This window comes from Anser anser (genome assembly GCF_964211835.1).
Source record: "Anser anser genome assembly, chromosome: 3".
Taxonomy (NCBI): domain Eukaryota; kingdom Metazoa; phylum Chordata; class Aves; order Anseriformes; family Anatidae; genus Anser; species Anser anser.
The window spans coordinates 15,316,882-15,332,734 of NC_139722.1; the positions used below are offsets into that span (position 1 = coordinate 15,316,882).

Consider the following 15,853-nt stretch of genomic DNA (forward strand, 5'->3'; position numbering starts at 1 on the left):
GTGACTGATTGAAAATAAGTTACCAAGAAGCAAACGCCATCAAGGCAGCAGCTTTATCAGTGGTGACACTAGCTTCTCCAGAGGAATGTCTAACCTGAAGAGATATGAAACCACTAGTAAATGAAAATGCATTCAGTATCTTTTCAAGATAAGAGAGTTTTTCTTGACCTGCCCAGGCTGGCACATTAGAAGATGAATTAAAACCTTCACAGCTTTGACTTCCTCATACCAGACTAGTGTTTTTACACAACGTTCAATGAAATTTACATTTGTTCACAGCACCTTCCTTGAGCATAGTGAAGGGGGAGTGCCTTGAAGTGTCACCTACCGGGTAGTCAAGGAAGCACAACGGTTCAGAAAGCTTTTATGAAAGGAATTTCATGACTATTTGTTGTACTCTATGGTAGAGGGCAATTAAATGGCATCAACATCAATCAGATCAATAATTTAACAGAGTTATGTCGAAATGTTTTTGTCGAAATGTTTTTTTTCTGACAAACAGAAGTTAGCTACTAAATCAGAATGTTTGTGATCACTACTGATGCTGACAAGGAAGCAGTCAGCGCTTGCTAAAGGTTATCAGAAAGGTGAAGAACGGGCAGGAGCACCGGACTAAGGATTTAGGACCTCTAGCTGGAATGTAAACAGCCGTGTTTCGGGCAAGCGACATTCGCAGACTCCTCTCCGGCCCTAGAGGAGCTAAATCTAGCCTCTCACCCATAAACCACCCGTAAATAAACCCCCCCCGCACCCAGCGCCATGGCCGCCCCTCAGGGAACGGCTCCCCCCCTCTGCACGGCCGGGCTGGGCGGGGCGGCGGCGCCCGCAGGGGCCGCTGGGTAATGGAGGGCGGGGGTCACAAAATGGCCGCCCCTGGCCAGTGGGAGCACCTGAGGCCGCTGCGGCCGGACACGCTGCGTGTGAGTGAGGTACACGGCGGGGGGGAGAGCGAGGCGCTGCCCGAGGGCGGGACGGGGACGCAGCGCCTGGCTTCCCCCGCCGGAGAGCCCGAGGGGACGCCGGGGAGGGCTCCGGCAGGAGGGCGGCGGGCAGCAGAGCCGGGGGGGGGAGCGCAGCCGGGCTTGGGGCTGCCTGGGGCGGCTGCGAAGGGACGGCGTCGTAGCAGGGCGACCTGCCAACCCACCGAAGTGGGTTATAGGTGCTTTGGGAAACAGCAGTCGGACCCCAAGTGTGTGTTCTCTTCCTCGCTGAGCGCCTGTGAGGTTCGGTTAATCACGTATGCACCTTGCTCTATTGCTTTCAGCACTGCTATGGTGTTGCTAATTAAAAACAAATCTCTTAATGCTCTGAAATGTGTTCGTAATTAAAAATAAATCTCTTAATTCTCTGAAACGTGGTTTAAAGTGTTCGTTTTTATTAACCTTGAGATAAGTGTTGCTTGGTAGTAGTGGCTTAAAGCTGTGAAGATGTTGATACCCATTTTTTTCCCTGATGGTTTGAAGTTTCTCCTTATTAGAGGAACTGACGGTGATTGGAATTAAAAAGTGTTGGCTGCAAATCCAAATGAAAGGTGGGGGAGCTGGAGGGGTGGAGGTCTGCAAGGACATTCCCCAGCGTGTCATGGGTGATAAGAACTTTTATTTTCACATCCTTGGTTAAGGCTGAAGGAGGGAAGAAAACTGAGAACTCCCTGCTAAAGGGGAGAAGTGATTTAGTGAAAACAGACACAGAAGGGGATGAAGTGCTCTGCTTGCTTGCTTGCATCTTCAGAGTTCAATGTCTCTTAGGCTTGTGCCTGAGAGATAGGGCTCAAGGAAGAGAAGAGTGACTTGCGATGCGAAAGTACCAAGCTAGGAATCTCTTGAGAAATCTCAATCTGTCTGAGGCCATAGGACCTAATGGGGGTACATCCAGGGAGAGTCTGAGAGAGCTGGCTGATGGCATTGTGAGGTTGCTGTCTGATCATTGAGAGGTCGTGGAAGAAAGTAAAGGTGGTTGGGGATAGCTGATGGACTGTTCTTGCAAACAGATTCGCTTCAGTGATGAAGTGACTGGATTGCAGATCCAAAGCCATAGATGTCATCTGCAGTGATGTTAGCAGGATGTTTGAAACAGTCTCCAGCAGCATCCTGTCTTTTAATTGGAATATTACAGATAATAGTTGAGTGCAAAACTGACTGGTTCCTTAGGCTCAAAGAAGAATGGTCAATGACTCGTATTTTACCTGAAAGTGGATTACAGGCAGAGCTGCTTAGGGACCTGGGACCTGTCTGGACAGACCCCAGGACTGGGTTTGTCCAGGGTTCTGTCCTATTAAATATCAGTGAGCTAGAGGAGGACATAGGATACATTCCTATGATGTTTATGACACCAGATGGGGAGGGGAGGGTACTATGGGCATAAAGGTATAGGCAGGAAGAATGGATCATCAGGAATCTGACAGACAAGGTGGCTGAAAATTAAGGTTTGAAATCCTGCATCTGGGACTGTAACTTGCCATCATACAGGCTGGGAGCTGAGATGCTGGGAAAGCACCCCCCTGAAAGGACCTGAGGGTCCTTAGGGAGAGTGGGCTAAACATGAGCTAACAATGTGCCCTGGCCTCAAGGCATATGAGGCTTATTAGCAAGAGCACAGCCAACAGATCAAATAAAGCAATTCTCCTTTATTTGGCTAGTATTGAACTGCTCCTGGAATGCTGCATCCTATTTGGGGCTGACCATTACAGGAAGGATGTTGATAAACTTAAGTGCAACCAGCAGAGATGGGTCAAAAGTGGTCAGTGCGTATGGGGATATATCTGTGAGGAGAAGCTGAGGGAGTGTTTTAAGACATAGCTGCCCACTAGCATGTGCAAGGAAGTTATCAAGAAGCAGGAGCCAGACACTTCACAGCAGTGTGTGATGACAGGCTGAAAGAAAAGAGCCATAAATTGAAGCAGAACAAGCAGGAGAGGTTGCAGATTGATGTAAACTTCTTCACCACAAGGGCAGGCAAGCAGTATAATGAGGTGCCCGGAGAGGTGCAGCCACCATCCTTGGAGATTTTGGAGACCTGATTGGATAAGACCTTGAGTTAGTTGGTCTATATGACAGCTGTTTCTGTTTTGAGTAGGAAGTTGGACCAGAAACCTTCTGAGGTCTCTTCCAATTGGAATGAGTCTGAATTTAGAGTATTTTGTTGAATTGCCGTGGGGAGATGGAATAACATAAATTCTTGCACTTGCCATGTCGGTTATGTGAGCAGAGCAGACTGCTGCTAGCTTGAAAGTCTACTACAAAATAATTGTAATGCTGTATAATTCCAGTGTATCTTCTGTATGTGGGCTGTTCTGTGGAACGCCTCAAACTTGGTATTTATCGAGTTTATACAGATGGCTGTGTTGTGACCGTTGTGCCTGAGAATTAGAGGGTTTGGTGGTGTTTCCAGCTTTCCAAGAAGGAGGGAGATCTGCTGTGATTGAGGTGAAATTTCTGATGGGTATTAATGAGTGTGTCTCCCTTCTATCCAAGGAGATTCTTTCACTGTAATATCTGTTGAGTTGTTGGCACTCTCATTGCTGTAGCATCCACAGTTGGGTCGGGGTTTTCTCCCTGAAAACTTCCATGGTATTTTATGTCAGTTATATTTTCACTTTTTTCCCCAGCCACCAATGCTCAACTTGAATCTGGACGATGACATGCAGTTTGTAAGAAGTAAGTTGCTGCATTCCATGTGTAAAGGTTATCCTTGAAATACTTAATGCTTTTTTTACAACAATGCATGCTGTAAACAAATGGGAAATCATTGTGTGCCTAATATAGGCAGAACAAGAGGAACGCTGCATACTAAATGAACTAGCAAACACAAAGCAATGCATTTTTCATGGTCTTCCCTCTCCTCTTTCCGTTTGCTCCAAGTAGAAATCACTGCTGCTATCAAGAAAATGTATTTACAGAAAAAGTGACTTAGAGACAACTGGGACATTGTGCTGGCAAGGATTATTTTTCAGCTGGTGTTAATAAACGTAAATACAAGCTTGAGTGAATTTGAGTTGGTTGGGTTTTTTTTGTTTTTCTCACCAGTTGAATAGTCTCCCACATCTTATGGTAGAATCATAGAACATCCCGAGTTGGAAGGGACCCATAAGGATCGTCGGGTCCAACTCTGGCGGTAGCGCTATTCAAAACTAGCTAGTGGGTTCTTGAACTTTTCACCTCAGGTTAAAGAACAGACAATCCTGTAGCCATAGAATGAGAGTGGAGAGTTATGAATAAAAGTGCACATTCTTCATCTGGGGAAAAATAAGAAGTTTGAAGTAGCGTTTGCTAAGGAAGTTTCCTTCCATATGTACCCACATTCTCTTGAAACATTAGACTGGAGTGTTATTCAGTGGCACAGTTTGATTACACAGGAATTATCAGGCTTGCTTTGCAGGACAGGGCACAAATAACAGCAGAATTTGACAGTCTCATTCACCAGCATTAGAATTTTTAGATGCACATACTTTTTTGTGCTTTAAAGTAAATGATTGGTCAGGCACACGTAAATAATCTAAAGTTAACAAAACTGTTCATCAGTAACTCTTCTGCTGTTTCTGAGACTATGCTGGTACTGGATTTATATAGCACAGGTGTCTCTTAAACCTGTGGTGGCCCAGTATCAGTAGATCTTTGTTGTATTAAATTGAAGAGTGACATCACCAATTCTTAGGCCCTGAGGACAGCTAGTACAAGCTGCATTTTGTTCATACATTAAGTTCTCAGGCTCTGGAACTGACTGGCCTGAAGTAGTCCCTGAACCATGCCTGAGAGTTATTTGGGGGACCTTCTGGTTTGTTCTGGGCCAAAAGAACAACCATTTTACCAGTGTCACTGGGCAGATGACACAGCTGCGGTTCTCTGGTGCAGTGCCCCAACACTGCCGATAGTTAACCAGAGGTGGTGATATTGCAGTGTTTTATGCTTTTACATTCATTGCAACTTCATGGCTAATGTTTTTTTAAGAAACACTTCATATTGTTGTAGTAATTTACCCTGAATATTGTATCAAAACATTACAGGAACTCTGAAGGTTAGAAGGCCTCGATTTGATGCGTCCTTGGTTTATTTGACCCGAAAATTCATGGATCTTGTCAAAAGAGCTCCAGATGGTGTCCTTGATTTAAATGAAGTAGCAAGAACTCTTGGAGTACGAAAACGAAGAGTATATGACATCACCAACGTGTTGGATGGAATTCACTTAATTCAGAAAAGATCTAAGAATCTTATCCAGTGGGTGTAAGTGGGCTTTGAAACCCTTAATTTCTAAGCAATGAAACCCAGCAATGTTGATTAGTATTTATAACTTTGAGAGTATTTTTAAACATATTGAATTATTTTTAATAGATAGAAAGATCTTAAGTTTTTCTTTATCGTTAGGTTGTCTGAATTACATACTATATTAAAAAGTATCAAATGTAAAAAAGCACATTGAAGTATGTTTCAGCTGAGTAAAGAATACCAGAATTTCTGGTTGCTTTCTATTTTAGCATGTGTTTTTTATATTCAGTAAACAGGCTTTTACTTTTATAAACATATTAGACAACTTTCATATTCTTCTAGAGGTTCTAATCTTGACCAAGTTGTTGGAAAGGCAGCAGAGCAGCAAAACCTTAAAGATGAACTTTCTGACTTGTCAGCCATGGAAGAAGCTCTGGATGAATTAATCAAGGATTGTGCTCATCAGTTACTTGATCTAACAGATGACAAAGAAAATGCAAAATATCCTTTTAACTCTTGCATTACTTTAACTCGTGGTTTTGGTTGCCAACACGCAGGCATTCTGGCATTAGGTGTAGGCTGATACCACAGGTATGCCATAATACTTGATAATGAGACAACAAGGAACTCATTGGCTATTTTATATTAGTATAGACTAGACTTGTGCTCTGTAGTATTATGCACAGTCTAGCCTGTTCTCAGGGGAGTGCTACTTGTGTGACATTGCCACAGCAGAAGATTGAGAGGAAGTAGAGTGGGAAGAACTGGAGTTTGACTGTAAGTCCTTCATTCCTTTTGTGCTCTGCCATGGAAAGAAAAGCAGAGTATCCCAGTGGCAGTGAGAGTAAGGAACGGTATATTACTGAGATAAGGAACCATTTGGGGTGGTAATGAGGAAAAGAAAAATGGAAGTGGGGCAGTAGTCTTAGTACCCTGACCATTACCTTGTTCTCTCCACTATAGAGTAAAGTTGTCTCAGGGACAGGTCTTGACCAACCAGTGAGATTGAGTTGCTTACTGAGATAAGAAAGAGGACCCAAAACAGAGTCCCAGTGGCCTTTTGCCATGAAGATATAATGGTACGTTGATCATGTCCTAATACTGTTCTGTCTCTGGGGAGAGGTTCCAATGCAGTCTTACCTTTCAGGTGTGATTTGATAATAGAAAGGGGGTTCCTTTTTCCTAGTTTTAATATGACAAATATTGGATTTTGGCTGTGGTTACAATCAAATCAAACTTAGCACTGCTTTTGGCAGAATGTTAAAGATTGGTGCTCAAATGAAGAGAAATGTGTTCATTTCCTGTATGTTATCTAGAAAAAAAAATCACTATACCTTACCTGTTCGGATAAGAAAGTAACTTTCTTGTTTTCCAGGATACGATTTCCATGTATTATTAATACAAAAGAAAAAAAAAATGGCTTCTCAAAAGCAGCATTCCATCTGCTACATAGATTTATGATAGCATCTATGAAAACTTCGTCAAGTGTGTGTTTTTAAATACTGAATGTGTTTTTCCTTCCTAACAACAAAAAAAATTTCCACTTGTCAGCTGATAACTAATTTTACAAAGCTAATATTGAAATAACCTCAGCTGAACTATTTACTGTTTTTCTTGAATTGGTATTTTGCTTCAGTGTATCTTAACATTCTCTTTGCTTCTGCCCATTAGCAAATTGCTATACAGAATCCTTGACCAATGTATACACTAGCTTATGTGACATATCAAGATATCCGTAGCATTCAGGCGTTTCAGAAACAGATTGTGATTGCAATCAAAGCTCCAGAAGAAACCAAACTGGAAATACCAATTCCTAAGGAAGTAAGTTTTATAACTTTTTCCTCCCTTTCCCTCTTAAGGGAAGAGAAGTTATTAAATTTTTGTTTGTTCTGGTTTTTGTTTGTTCTGGTTTTGCAACAGTGATTAGCAACTGACTTCCAATTTCTTTGTCATGTATAGCAAGTACTGGTACTTCACTGTTCTTGTGTTCCACTAAGTAATTCTGTGGGTATAACAGTCTAAGGTTATTTTTAGGAATTTTGTTTTGCTTACCTAAATTATTAAACTATAAACATATCTAAACTTTAGTTTTGCTAGAGATGATGGAACAGCTGTGATAAATGATGGGACAAATGTAATATTTATGTCTGATAATTTTGATAATGAAACTAACAAACAGCTGTTAATATTTTTCAGTAAAATCTATAAAAGCTGTAAATCTAACCAAACAAAATATTAAGCCTAAGTTAATAATCATACTAACAGCAAATAAATGTTGTCTTATGAGTCAACAGCTACTGTCACTATAATATTGAAGTATGAAATGTACAGTATGATCAAAAAAAAAGTTCTTGCGTTCTAGTAGATCATGTCAAGATGGATTTTTTGATGGAGGTGGGACATGTAACATGACCTTGTCTCACGCTACAACATGCACACCCCATTCAGGTCACACAGAAGAGCTATAGCTTTGCCCTCTGCACCCAGTTAGACTGCATCTGCTCCCATACACTGTGAACCCACTGTTTAATGCTGTGAAAGAGAAGAAATACTGGACGTAAGCTTGAGATAAATAATGGAGGTTTAATTCTGTTTTTCTTTTTGCGTATGCGTTTTTTATAATGTTCTTAGTTATGTTTTCTTCAAATTTGCCTTGCTGGGTGCACAGGAAGGGAGAGGATATCTTAGGAAAAGGAGATACGGATCAATATAGAAGACTTAGATCCACCATGTGTATCTCCAGTGGTGTCACTGGTAAAAGTAGCTGGGTCTCATCCTGTGAAGATTCCAGAGGTTTCCTGAAGCAAAAGAAGGCAAGATTTGAAAGGCTGTACTTTAGAGAAAACACTCTTCTAGCCATTTCCCATTAATATGACTTACTCCGTGCCTTGCAATGTGATACCTGCTAAAGGAAAGCAGTAGTACGGTTTATTTGTTTTGCCATACTATTAAAGCTGCTATGTGCTCTGATTTGTTTTCTGATCTGTGGCATTGGTGGTCAAGTTTTAATTTTTTTATTCATACTAAGCATACAGTAAATCTTGGCTATATATCAAAAGGTCAGTAAAAAGACTAAAAGATTCATTAGGTGCATTGCATGTCAAAAATGAAACCTAGTTAGCTTACTGGTACTTAATTGGCCTAAAAATCTATTAAGTACTCATAACTTACGTAGAACTAGTAACACAATTTTAAGTAGTTATGTCACTCCTGTATTTGTTCTGCTCTTAACCTGTTGGCTTTAAAATATGTGTAAAAATAGATAACTGATGCATAAGACTGGTCTTTTGGTTAATATGTAAGTCATTGTTTTATAGGATTGCATAGAAGTACATGTAAAGAGCACAAAAGGACCCATTGATGTGTATCTGTGTGAGGTGGAACAAGATAAGCCAGGTGCCAAAACTTTTGAAAATATGAATGCTGTCAAATCGGAAACTGAGCCATCGGTTCCTCCTGGTGAAGGTAGCGTCTCCCACTTGCATTTTTATCCTCATGTAATTTTTTTTAAAGAAAACTTGTTCTCAACTTTACCAGAATGGTATGACAGTGTTAACTGGGCATAGTTTAAGTGGGCTAAGATGTGTGGGAGGACAGGAAGTGCCTGAAAGCTAAGCTTATGGTGGCGCATTACCTCACAGCAGCAGGAGGCCAAAGGGTTAGGCACGTGCACACACAGCATGCTGCTCTGGTTCTCCGACCCTCTTCCTTCCTTTGCTTGTTACTGGTTTCCTGTCAGAGCAGACCGTTCTGCTGTGCTCTGCTGATGGGACTGTGTGCGAGTTCTCAGCTGTTTCAATGTCCAGGCCAGCAGCTCGGCTGAAATACCAGTTGTCGTGGGAGTTAAGATGCGTTTCAAACAAGACGTTAGCTGCTCTTACTCATTATTGCCACGTTTAAAGCAGGACAGCCAGGAGATGGGATGTAGTATTTTAATCTCCTCCAACAAGACTGGCTGGAATTCAGTCTGTCAAGAGCTCCGGTGCTGCAGGACGTTGTGGTTTAAAAATAAATGTGGCGGGAACTGCGGTAGCTCAGAAGACGCAAGAGTTTATTTTTAGCAATTCTACTTCATAGTAGAGAGGAAGAGTTGACTATTTAATCTTGGGCTTTCATTTAACACTGCTTTGCTTGTGAAATGACTCAATTATATTTCCTACAGTGACAGTAACTAGATTCTTCTTTCACTTCCCTTTCAGAGTGAGATTCCAAAAAATAAAAAAAAAGTAATATATATATATGTATATACACTGAGATAGAAGATGAATTACAACTCAAAATCAAATACAGAATGTAAATATCTGTTACAGAGCTTTTCCAAAGCTCTTGGAACTGCGAACTTACCGACCCAAACTGCTCCGGGGTGTTTTTAATTTAAAACAGCGGTGGATTGAATGGTTTCACAGGACTGTTTTATCTTCCCAAGTCAGAAGACGGTTCCTAGATTTGCTTTTAGGAGCTTTGTTTTCATAATTGCATGTGATCTACAGAGCTTTGGGAAAGTGGTATTTTTAGCTTATGAAATGACTTTAATTGATGGAAAACATAATGACTCCTAAAATGAAGGTTTGGAAACTGTTTCTGGAACAATCCACAATCCTTCTGAGAATGTATGTAATAAAGAAATGCACTTTTCAGTTCTGAGGCTGCACTACTGCTAAGCAGGATCGTCAAATACAGATGAAGAAATAGCTTGATGCATCAGAAGCCTTCACTATAAGGAACAAGATGTAAATACTACGAGAGTTAACGCCTTACACTGTGTAGATGCTGTTTGCATTGTTTGCATCCAGATCTGCATTAACTATGGTATCAACACTGAAGTTAAATAAGTGGGCTTTTTGTATATCTGTGTCATGTCTGGGTAGTTACTGATGTAGATTTATTGAGGTGGTTTGCATCTCTGCCTTTGTACAGCAAAGAAATAAAATAAGCTTATAAAACATAAAGTGGCCAGTCTAATTAAACGTGATGGTTAGTTGTTAATGTTTGTTCACCCAGTGAATTCTAACATTTTAAAACTGATATGGAAAAAAAAATTAATTGTTAAATGTAGTGCTAGCTGCCCCTCACTTGACCTGATTCTTGTGATGATACTTCTGAAGATCACTACAATACTGTAACACAATTAACAGTAAATATTTAAACTGGTCACTCTAGGGTCTAGAATTTCTATGTAGTGTAGCCCTAGCCTGTTACCACACCCTCATTGTGGCTTCAGCTTGCAAGTACTGTCAGATACTTTAGAACTTAGTAAAGAAATACTTGAGAGTTGAGAATGCATCCAACTTCTGTATTTATCCACCTTCAGTATGTGTAAAATGAGACTTCAGTGTCGAGGCTGGGTCTTTGTATTGGTTTTAGGGGACAAGGTGTTCCAAAACGGACCTGCTGCTGGCTAAAGTAAGTGTGTGTGATGCTGGTGGTGGCTCTGTGATAACATTCAAGCAAGGATAAAAAGTGTTGCACAGCAGCTGTGAGAGAGGAGTGAGAAAAATTTGAAACAACCCACCAGAAATCAAGGTCAGTAGAGAAGGAGGGGGAGGAGGTGCTCCAAGTGCCAGAGCAGATTACCCTGCGGCTGGTAGGGAGGGTCATGGTGGAGCAGGCTCTCCTCCCATAGCCTGTGGAGGACCATGTTGGGGCCATTCTCCGCACTGCAGTGTGCAGAGGACCCCATGCTGGATGTGCTCTGAAGGAAGCTGCAGCTTGGGAAGAGTACACACAGAAGCAGCTCCTGGCCAGAGCTGCAGCCTGTGGAGAGGAACCCACGCAGGAGCAGGGGGTCTGGGGGGAGCTGCCGCCCGTGGGGGACCCGTGCTGGAGCAGTTTGCTCCTGGGGGATGGACCCCGTGGTACGGAGCCGTGTGGGAGCAGTTCTTGAAGAGCTGCTGCCTGTGGGCAGCCCCCGCAGGCTCAGTTCGGGAAGGACGGCATCCCGTGGGAGGGACCCCACGGGGAGCAGGGGCAGAGAGTGACCGTGAAGGAGCGGCAGAGACGAAGCATCAGGGACTGACCGCAGCCCCCGTTTGCCTGCACCACGCCAGATGGAAGTAGAATAATTGAGATTGAACTTGAGCCTGGGAAGAAAAGGGCTGAAGAGAAGGTGGGTTTAGTTTGCTTTTAGTTCTCAGTGTTCTAGCCTGTTAATTGACAATAAATCAATCTTTCCCAAGCTGAGTCTGTTTTGCTTATGATGGTAACTGGTGAGTGATTTCTCTGTCCTTATCTCAACCCACAAGATTTTTTTTAATTTTTTTTTTTTTTAACTTTCTCCCTGCCCTGCTTTGGAGGGGGAGTGAGCACAGCTTGGTGGGCACAGGGTGAGTAGCCAAGATCAACCCAATAGTCTTCTGAGTGCATTAACTTGTAACTGTACAAATGCCATGCATATTCTTGTTTCTTTTTAGGTTTAAAGTGTATTTCATAGTTTCCTGTGTGTGGTACTTAAAAAATAAAAGAATCAAAACTCGTGGTTTTCGTGATTGCACCGTATCAACAACTATCCATCAGATAAAGCCCTGAAAGTGTTAACCAGCATCTCTACACTAATTTTAGACATGCTGTGAAATTAAATGTCTGCCTTGTTCTACTGAAGAAATACATGTAAAGTAGGGCAGTTGACATTGAAGAGCTTAAATATGCCTAATACGGTTTGAGAGTTAATCTGTCTTCCTACAAGGTTCACTAGTTCTGCAAAATATTGTATTATGCGGACTGCGAAATACACCAAACACAAATTCATGTCAGAAAGTAATCTTGGCATTTTGTGTATGTTCAATCAACTTCCAGCTCTGGAAGGCAGGGATTCTGTGGTGGGTCCCTTTTTTTCTACACGTCTGTAGAGTGCAAACAACAGATTGAGCTGTTACAATAATAAAGCAAACTGAAAGGACATTTCATATATCGATCAGAGAATGTAAAACTGAGGAATATGCTCCTCCAGTGAAGCTGGGGGTGGGGGTTAAAAGTTTTGCACAGCCAGATCGTCTTGTGCCTTCATTGTCTGTCTTCTCCCCAAATGGCAACTTGCTATTTCATTTTTGCATTGCTGTTCTGTTTTTTTCTTGGGGGGAGAGAGAGGGCTCTGTGTGTTGATTCACCTAGACTTGTTCAATAACTTGAGAAAATGTTTGCCATGAAATCTGTAACAATTTCCAGCACCGAATGAGGCACACTGAATGCCATGCATTAGGGTGGGATTTTGTTAGCTGACAATGCAGCATTTTGAACTATGTAGAAAGGAAATCAATTTTTACAAGGTAAGCATTTTGCAAATGTTAAGGCTGTTTTAAAAGGCAGAACGTACATCATCTAATTAGAACATTAGGGATTTTTGTTTGGAAGAAATCTCCTGTGATTCTGTTGTTCCTCCTTTGTGCAGGTTTTTGAGCTGTAGAATTATTTTTTTAACTTCAAGCTGCACGATTATCACTGAAATGGGAGAAGCTCTAAGATGACAGTTCTGCTTGAATAATTTTCCTAAATACTTTGGATTGTTTCAATAAATGCGCCTACAGTGGAACAAATGGACTTTGGAAGATATTCTTGTTGTTATCTGAATACGTGCAGCATTATCCACTTGCGGTACTGGAAAGCAATGTCCTGCGTGGGCTCAAGAAGTCAGCTAACTTGATGGAAAGATTAGACTTGGTCTGTAGGAAAAGTTGTTGAGCGAAGCTGAAACTCAATGCAAGTTACAAGCTTGCCTAAAAAGTAAATGTGATAGAATCTTACTCTGAGTTTGTATAATAATGCTTGATTTTTTCTGGCAGGTTATTAAGATAAAATATTTTTGTTGAGTCCCTATGTGTCTATTTTCAGCATATTTGTCTAAGCGTTTCCCTCATTATTTGAGGACTCTGCCTGCAATAAATTAGAAAACTCTAATAACATTTTTGTCTTTCCTTCAGTAAGAATGTCTGAGGATCTAAATGCATTAATCAGCAAGAACAACGGCCAAAATCTATAATTATAAAATGTCCTGATTTTGCTGACTCTGTAATTGGAACAAACTCCACAAGTTGCCAGTTCAGGCCTTATTTGGGATGGGAAATTACTCCCTGGGATTTTCAGTTGTGAACTGCAGTTTTTAAATAATGCAATTTGCGAAGAAGAGAGAAGATTAAATTATTAGTATCTTCCAGAAAGTACTTAAAAGACAGCAAATTCCTTCATTTTGAATAGTCTTTTGTTGTGTGCGAAGAGTTTTGTTTATAGGCAAAATTAAATCATAGTGATTTCAAAAGTTACCTTAGCTCTTGCTGAAGGCGGCCTGTTTGCTAGGCCCCGGCTATTCCTGGGTAGCTGGAGCTCATGGTGAGCTTCAAGCTATTGCCTGTTCCATCACCTCAGTGTCAGGCCTGAAACCTACGGAACCGCTCAAGTGTTTATCCAGAGCAGTAATCTGCTGGTTTGGGTTCCCAACAGTAATTTGTGAAAAGTTCATTGAATAAAGTAGACATGGTTGTGTATGGTTTATGTAACTCTCTACAAGGCTTCTCTGACATGTTTCCTAAAGGACTGTGATACCCATGTATGTCATGTAAAAGTCGATGTAAGTCATACTTAGTTCATAGAACCACCAAGGTTGGAGAAGACCTCCAAGATCGTCTGGTCCAACCATCCCCCTACTACCAACGTCACCCACTGAACCATGTCCCTAAGCACCGCGTCCAACCTTTAAGTTCCTCTGATGATGGCCTGAAGGCCTTCTGATGAAGTGGCCCTGTGGCTGTGTTTCCAAGCCCATGGGGATGTGTGGCAGCTTCTCACAGCATGCCCCATGAACGAGGGGTTTGTAGTCACCCCTCGAGTAAGGGATGAGGCTGTAAGAGACAATAATTAAATCCTCGAAGTTGTAACAGCAAATCCAAAAGATGAAAGCTCAGGACATTGTTAACCTTTTATTGACTTTCTTAGGCCTCTCATATTTTATGGCATCCTTCTTCAAAAGGAAGACTTGGCATTAGCACTTCAAATGGAAACTGTAGGAATCAAAAAATCTGCAAGAAGCTATTTGAATTCCTGGAACAGCTTTGCTTTCACTCCTTTACAGATTCTCATGCAAATCCCATACAGAACTGATTTTAGATAATGCAATGGTCTTTTCCAGCCAGACAAGCCATTTTGGTAGTATGGCTGTTGTTTTCCAAGGAACTTTTTTTTTTTTTTTTTTCATCTATGGCCACAAAAATGTCACAGGCAGGTTACAGCAGTAGTTGCTTCTCTAACATGCTGCCAAAATGAATGTTGTGGAAAAAATGAAACAAGAATTGATGATATTTTTCTTGCAAAGTAGAAAGGTAGTGGATCAGATATAAAGTTTCAGCAAGCTGGTAAAGGGGAAAATCTTTTTTTATATGGATTTTAATTAGAAGGCACACGTTCTTTAGAGGCTTGCTGGCTCCTAAATGTAGGATAACATTTGTGTTCATAAACTGTGACCTCAACATTAAAAGAGTTCATTTCCAAGCGTGAAAATAAAAGTTATTCATCAGGAGAAAAGTTCAAAGTCCAGTAAAAAAAAACATCTCAGAATTTATTGGGATAATAAAGTTTTAAAGGGGATTGTGAATTAGAGATGGCCCCAAACCTTTCAGTGCAAGCTAAGAAGCAAATACCTGCCAACTCGGAATAAAACGAGGTCAATAGGCCCCGTGTTTATTATACCAGTCATTAACAGTAAAAGTTGAAGCTAGATACAGACTTTTCTTAAGATCAAGATATCTGACTGAGACTTAGCGTGACCAAAATAACAGACAGCTGGGGCTCAGAAGAAAACATCAGCAAACGGAAAATTTCCCTTTGTTATTTGCAGCAGTAGCTGCTTGTAGGCACCTAACTACTCCTTTGTTTTCCTAACAAGCACTCACAAAGAAGTTCTTGAATGGGTACCTTTATGAAAAACATCCTACTAAATATTGCTGATAGAGGAAAAGTAAAATTCTAGCCTTTCATCTGGAACTATGGAAGGCATGAAGCAATTTTGAAAATGGGAACACAATAAATATCTCTATGGTGTTACTGATAAGATCAATATTTTTCCAAGATGGGATGAGATGATCTTGTGAAGTTCTCATCTGCTAGGTTGTATTCTGCCTGCGTTGTTGTATCGGAGGGCCCAAAAAATAAATTGCATGCAGAATGGATGAATGAATGAACAAATGGACTCCTGTTTTCCCTGGCAAGAACCATGAGCATTCAGAAGATATTTTCCTGACCGTATGAAAGTAACGGTCCGAGTAACACCAGGCACTACTATTTTCTGGGTGTGCAAGGATCAAAGCAAACTTCCCAGTGGTTATTCGTGGAAGCAGAACTTCCTCTCCCCTGACACCTCAGAAAAGAAGGGGACGACGTTCATGTTCTGCCTCTACCCTTTACACTAAAGCAGGTTGCACAGAATCTGTAGCCTGGAACAGAGAACTGTGATTTCCTTTATAATGCTGCTCTCCATAAATTGTTAAGGATTCATTTTGTTAATGCTTTATTTTGTTTTGTGTAAGAGACAAAGTCTTGTGGCAAAACTCCCCTTGGAGCCAGATTTGACCTCAACTGCCCAGCAACATGAGCAAGGCACTCAAGGTGGGGAGAGGCTCTCCGAGCTGATGATTTCTGTCCTTATCTGGCTGAAGGTAAAACAAACACGT

General features: G+C 41.3%; 1 protein-coding gene across 3 annotated transcripts; it reads left to right on the forward strand.

Annotated features, from left to right (window-relative positions):
- Positions 1 to 813: 813 nt before the first annotated feature.
- E2F6 (E2F transcription factor 6) lies at positions 814 to 10,150 on the forward strand. Of its 3 annotated transcripts, none has more exons than XM_083828267.1 (7): positions 814 to 920; positions 3,608 to 3,656; positions 5,003 to 5,219; positions 5,544 to 5,702; positions 6,908 to 7,022; positions 8,519 to 8,666; positions 9,401 to 10,150. In XM_083828267.1, the coding sequence occupies exons 1-7, from the start codon at positions 843 to 845 to the stop codon at positions 9,403 to 9,405; spliced, it is 771 nt and encodes a 256-aa protein (XP_083684393.1). In that variant the 5' UTR covers positions 814 to 842; the 3' UTR covers positions 9,406 to 10,150. The 3 variants fall into 3 exon arrangements, with proteins under 3 accessions (XP_083684393.1, XP_083684392.1, XP_083684394.1); XM_083828266.1 differs by having other exon boundaries at positions 821 to 929; XM_083828268.1 differs by lacking the exon at positions 9,401 to 10,150 and adding an exon at positions 7,650 to 7,758 and having other exon boundaries at positions 821 to 929; positions 8,519 to 8,659.
- The last annotated feature ends 5,703 nt before the right edge of the window (positions 10,151 to 15,853 follow it).